The 6635-nt window shown below is 37.0% G+C and overlaps 1 protein-coding gene across 2 annotated transcripts in view; it reads right to left on the bottom strand.

Annotated features, from left to right (window-relative positions):
* Positions 1-4358: 4358 nt before the first annotated feature.
* Positions 4359-6635, bottom strand: part of CD109 (CD109 molecule) — a 126584-nt gene continuing 124307 nt past the window's right edge. For both annotated transcript variants that reach the window (XM_057737937.1, XM_057737938.1), the window contains one exon: positions 4359-4824. In XM_057737937.1, the coding sequence (XP_057593920.1) occupies positions 4649-4824 (176 nt within the window). In that variant the 3' untranslated portion in view covers positions 4359-4648. The remainder of the gene's footprint in view (positions 4825-6635) is intronic.

Below are 6635 nucleotides of genomic sequence, written 5' to 3'. Positions count from 1 at the left end.
AGGGGAAATAATAGGTGTGGCTATATGGAAACTCTGTAGTATTTTCACAACATTTCTGTAAATCTAAATCTATTCTGAAATTAAAAGTTTCTTTAAAAACAAAAAAAAGAATGAGGAGGTGGCTGGTGGTCAAGTTACTCTCCTCTCACTCATGTCAAACTCTTTTAACACAATAATCCCTCCCCGAATCTACCCTCAGACATCCCACGCCTCACCATTAAATAGGATTAGGTAAAAGAGATGTGCTGTAGAAACTATTTAAGCTAAAATAAAAAAACACTGGCAATAAATAGATGGAAATTTTCATTTTTATTGATAAACCATGACTTCCTGTTGAATACATAATCAGGCACAATTAACAACAACATAACACTCTAACATTTAAAATTTAAACTTTCAGAATCACCCTGGTTCAATATACAAAGCTTTAGTTTCTGGGAAAATGATGTTTGATTTCAAAAGTATTCTTCCTGCATGCAAAGCAGCTTCTCAAAATAGGAGATTTATGAATAAAATCTTATAAAGCTTCCTGTGTACAGAAGAAAAATTGACTGTACCATATCAACTGCACCCAGTAAAAATCTAAAACATAAAGGCTTGAAGGACCAGAATAGAGCCACATTCTATGAAATCTATCAAAGATAAATCTCCCCCTTATGATCTATAAATGGAACATGAAACTATACTCTACCACGGATTCAATACCCTGGCAGAAGAGTGGTAAATCGTGGCCTTGTGACAACTTGGACAGAATTATTCTTAAATGTTAGCAACATATACATATCAACATCATCCCTATTACAAAGACACATACATACCAATTGTGTAAGTGTCCTGTGAAATGAGAAACTTGGAAATCATCTAGGAAATATCTGTTTTCCTGTATTACAATCACTGAAATGAAATGGCAACATTTTATGGAATGATGCAATGTGACACTCTCTTTTGATGAAGTGCATGAAAACACAATTCACTGGCTAAAAATAGTTTTGAAACAAGCCTACTCACCACCAATATATACCTACTTTAAAATGTATATTTATTGCTTAGTTTGATAAAGAAAGTAGTATAAAAAATTCTCTATTCAGAGTAGTGATAAAAATAATTGCACCTCAAATTACTCCCAATGCAACTTAGGATATTTAATATTAGCATGAATATCATTTCAATAGATGATAGGAAATGTTTAAGTTCTTAAAGGTGCTATGCTTTACTGGAATTGGAAAAAACAAATCAGAATATCTTTCTAACAGAAGCCTCTACTGAGAGTATATAAAGTTCTGAGGCTTATCCAAGAGTGAGTCCACTTATTGTAAGTGTCCCAAATTTACAATGATGCAACCAAAAGGATGTAATGGTACATGGACCCGCGGGAGCCACTTGATGAACTTCAAATAAGTAATGTCCTTATGTTAAGGAACCTTGTCAAGGAGGCATTTACAACATATTTTTATAGAAATCATTACTAAACTTCAATAAAGCAAATTAGAAAAAGTGAGGCTGTTACAAAGAACTCCAGATTACATGCTGGAAGGCTAATAAAAGGGCTCCTTCAAAGAATGACAAAGAAAAATCATACCTCCAATTTTTTTTAAATGTCATAGGACTGTCAGAAATGTTGTATGATATCAAATTGAATTATATCAAAATAATTGAACTGTATCAAAATAGAGATAACTAGCATTATATTGCCAGAATATTTAAACTAAATTTAACATAAAAAGAAATTATGGTTAAATATAACTTTTTAAAAAAATAATTACACCCAGGCTCAAAAAAATGGGAGTAGGGAGAATTATGCTATCTACAATTCTGAAAATTCCCACGTGTAGAATATAGCATTGCAGGTATAAGTAACAAACTGTTAGGCAATAAGTATATATCTGGATTTTATATTAACACAATGCTCCACAGACTATAATATAAACAAAATACTAAACCAAAGATGTTATTGTTAGAATATTTTAAAAAACATAAAGTATAATAGGACAGCACAATAAAAGGAAGCATTTCATTGATCCAGCATATTTTAATGGGCTTTAACTTCTTCTTTAGAATTATAACTGAAGGCAATAAGATGGTAGAACCAAAGATAATAGCGTTGTTCTGTCCCTGAATTATGTAGCTACTAGTTATTCCCAAAGTTCTGTGTCTGGAACCAGTGGCCAGTCAAAACTGGAAGTGACATATGCTGGTGTCTTAATAAGGTTCCCAGGCAGTGGGAAAGAGGGGGGGACTTTAAATTAGTTCATATCAGAAAAATGAAATTGATGTCATTCTAAAGGAAAAGCTTCAACATCAGCAAACTTAAAGGTAAAATGAGATTTCTAGTATTGCTACCCATAGCATATGAAGAAGAGTTGATACTGTCAATTATTACTACTACGGGTCCTCCTTTCCCCCAATACCTGTGGCTTTTTGGTCCCTTTTAATCCAAGCCCAGTGCTGCAGCAGAGCCAGAGCTCCGAGAGGTGTGATGGAGGAAGATGCCTGTGTTGTCACTGCCCCAAGCACCTCCAGCAGCACTGACTGGCCCTCAATCCCCTCCTCCTCCTCATTTTTAATACATTTATAATAAAAAGAGATGCATTACAATATGAGTTGTAAGGAGAGTTTTTAACCTAAAAATCTGAAATCATTCACAAAAACTGAGCTCTAGTTTTTAAATGAGGAAATATGGTTTTCAAAAGGTACAAACTGTCTTTCAATGGCTTTCCATTCTGTTGTGTCCTAATATACACTAGAAGTCTGCTATGAACAGAATATAAGCTGCAGAATATAAACTCCTGATGGTTAGTCTGAGGTTCTCTGGGCAGCAAGGGGGTATCCTTTGCCAACACCCTCTTCCAACCTCATTCTAAGATACTTCCACCTCCAAAGAAGTCCTAGTGTATAAAAGCCGGAAACCCGGCACAGGAAGGCCCCAACCCAAGTGCCTTTTTCAGATCAGACTGTTTCAAAGGTGTAACACTACTACAAACTTTTCCCCACTTGAAAGAAAATACAAGAAAATTACATATTTGATATTTAATTGCTCTCTCTCCATAGACCACCCTCTGAGGATCTATTTTCTAATTCAGGCTTCAAGCTTTAAAATCCTGAATGTTAGTAATTCCTACCTTTATGCCTAAAATACCCAAAAGCAATCCATGAACATCTACTCCACTGTAATTTCTTTAAATTCACTATAATAAAAACATTCTTTTTAAAATCCACTTTAAAATATATCATTTGCATATTTTATTTTTGGATTTATTTTTAAGCAGTTGAAAATATTGTAATGCAGCTTCTTTGGAATCCATGACGATTATGTTTCTACATCCCCTTGAGAGAAATGCCGAGTTCAGGAGCGAAATTAAACCACTTATTAGATTTAGTAAAAGATCTTTGAGGTTTTTTGAGATATCTAAAATATTTCAATATATTTCAAATGAAAAGGAGAAAGGAAGGGAAGGAAAGGAAGGATAAAAAAAGAGGCAAGAAAGGAGGAAAAACAGGGAAGGGGGAAGAAAGCAATCTTACTTTAAAATTTCACCCAGATAAATGAATATTATCCTTTTGAATACAGGGTAACCAATGACCCAGGTGCTCAAAATTCAAGAATTTTCTGCAAGATTCAGAGTCAGCATTAGATGTCACTGGACACCTGGTGGTCTGATGCTCAGACACCTGAATCTAGAAGGTTCCACAGAATCCTGGCCAATACCATACAGTACTTCACATCTCTCTGATCCCTGTCAACCTCAGCTTCTTTCCCAGACCACGGGGAGGTCCAGTTGGCTGCATCTCATATAAAATTTTTTGTGCCCCTGGTTCAGTGTCCCCCATGACTCACATGGGCCTCCTGGTCTAGGATCTTCTGGTCCAAGTCATACAAGGCACATGTTGCAATGCTCTCTGACCCTCAGCCTGAACAGAGAGAGCAGGTGGGGCTGAGGTCATAGAAGAGAGCACCCGGGGCCCCTCCGGGCACTTCCCAGCAACCTCAACCTCTGGGCAGCACAGCAAAGCCCAGTCTCTCTCTGCTTCTCTCCAGAGGGAAAAGAGAGGAAGAGTAAGGGCTGGGGTGTGTGACTACCTCTGGAGTGAAACAACACCATTTCCCTTAAAAAAAAGTCACCACCTCCATCCTACAGAAAGAAGTTATATCTGATTAAGGAGGATGTACTGAGAGCACTGGGGTGGGTGGGGTGGGTGGAGGGTTAGGGTGGATACAGAAGAAACAGAACAAGTTCCTCCCTCGGGTTTGTTTCCTCCCAGTTCCCAGGAAATCCACTGTTACTACTAAAGCAGACACTGATATATAGCAGTGCTTAAGAACCCAGGCTCATTTCCTCTAGAAAATGAAAAGAATCAACTAAAATAACACATTTATTCTGGAGGGAACAATACCTCCAAAAAAATCCTAAAAGATTTTAAGAGAGGGAAATAAAAGAATACAGCTGCAATAATTCTCATTTTTTGTTCCACACAGAAGTCAGGGGAAGAAATCTGTGCAGCTACATATACAAGGACCTGTTGTACACCCCCACCCCATAAAAAGAAAAACACTGATTTTCAAAATAGAGGCAATATTTGATTATGAAAACAAGAGAATCACGTGTGACTTGTGCAAATGAAAGTGTTACGCGAGTCTTTAAAAAATAAATCATAGCCAACATTGCAAACAGAACAGAAGCGTGAAGCAGAAAAGGAGGTAGGCATTAGGGTGCGGAAGGGAGGCAGAGGCCGTGTCGTCACAGGGGCCACAGGCGTGCGCATCCCCGCAGAGGTCACAGGAGGACAGCTGTGCTCTGGAGTTGTAGCTTCTCACCGCTCGCCGCCCTGTTCAAAGAGGCAGATATCGGTTTACATGCCTCCTTTATTTAGAAACATTTACTTTGCCAAAACTTAAGAGCATTTCAATACACTTTTCTGAGTTTTCTGTTCTTCACATAGTTTTATTTTTCTTCACAAGAAAAAACTGCAGTACTCAAGAGGGGCCCAAAATGCTAACTGAGTCCAAGAGAGAAACAATGCTTTCAGTCCAATTTCTGTACCACCAGCAGCTAGCCAGCATTAAAAGAGAGAAAACAGACCACAGCTGCATGCTGCAGTTCAAGGGCAACCTGAAACTCTTCCTGGAACAGGAAAGACTGGAAATTGAGGATGTTTTCACCTCCTTGCAAGTTTCTTTTAGGGTGACATTTTCTATGCGATCAAGTAAAGTTCTAATCATCAGAACTACTGAAGAGAAATATTTACCATGGTCTTCATTTAAAAATGCAAAAACATGAAGAGAACTTTGCCTGTATGATGCCTTGTTTCAGTGTCTTAAAACTAGTCTCCAAAACTATTCAACTTGGGTAAATTTTATAGTACAAGCTAACATTTAAAAAGGAAAAAAACCTATATAAAGCACCAATAACACTAAACTTACTATAAAGCATAAATGATATTTATTTTTGCAATCTTTGAAAACTTTACATTTTCAAAATTCTTCATGATTTTTCATTGATGTTTTTTAATATTATAAATATATTTTCTAACTCTAGGATTTTTCAAAATGGGTTAGTTGGTTTTTATTATTCTTATCTTTCCCATGTTTTCATTTTAAATGCACCCCCTCACCCATAAGTTGTTTTCCACAAAAAAAAATCACATTGACTGAATTTTTTGCTTCTCAAATGTTTAAAATGTTCTCCATATACCTGAGAAACATCAATTGGAGAATGCCAGGTTATTAAGTAACAAAGTTGGATAACTAGGTACTGTCACTGAGTCTCCAAGGTGGATCTCATCCTTCCACCAGAAAAAAGTGCTGCATCACTGTGTCCCCAAAATGTCCCACAAGAACTGGGTGAATGCTCTTGTCCAACTCCAATAGGAGGCAAAAGATGAGAGGAACTGGCTTGTTGACTTCGAAGGAGAGAGAGCTGGTGCTACCTTCGTCTTGAATGAATACTCCGTCAAACACTCCCAACCACGAGGACGGATTCCTCGTACTTTAAAGTGTAATTATCTATAGCTACCTAGGGCACGAACACGTTTACGATTCCCACGTGTTCTAATGAACCTGAACCACCAGGAGTGCTTATTCAGGACAAATGTGATTACAAGTAGAAATGTTAGCCTGAAGATCACACACCGACAAAAAGTCCCTCTGTGACTGAACGGAGATTTGTCCTGATCACCTTAAATGATCTCCAAACCAGATCTCTACTTTCACATCCTAAATTTCTAACATTTTATACAGTAAAAAGTTACCAGTAAAATCAAAGAAGCTCAAGTTATTTTCCAAACAGACTATATTTTTCTTGAAATGATAAAAAATCCATGACAATAAATAAATTTTAGCAAAACAAGACTTCCTCAGTGAAGAAACAGCTAAACCCGACTGAGGCTTCTGCACTGCGGATGCAGTTCCTGTCCTCTCCTGAAGAAGCCCCATTTTAAAACCAGAACCGGACAGAGTGAGTGCTTGGAATAGGAGGAGAACCTTGGAAACTGAATATAACGGGACTCTCCGTGTCACTTTTCCTTTGTAAATTTTGTAACTGTGAATTAAAAACCTAAAACATTATGAGCAAAAACATCACTTTTTAATATATGCTAAATGCTATCATGATTTTTTTTTTAATTATCAGTTGTCTTCA

This window comes from Hippopotamus amphibius, chromosome 6 (genome assembly GCF_030028045.1).
Source record: "Hippopotamus amphibius kiboko isolate mHipAmp2 chromosome 6, mHipAmp2.hap2, whole genome shotgun sequence".
NCBI classification, from domain to species: Eukaryota; Metazoa; Chordata; class Mammalia; order Artiodactyla; family Hippopotamidae; genus Hippopotamus; species Hippopotamus amphibius.
This window is presented reverse-complemented; position numbering and strand designations above follow the sequence as displayed.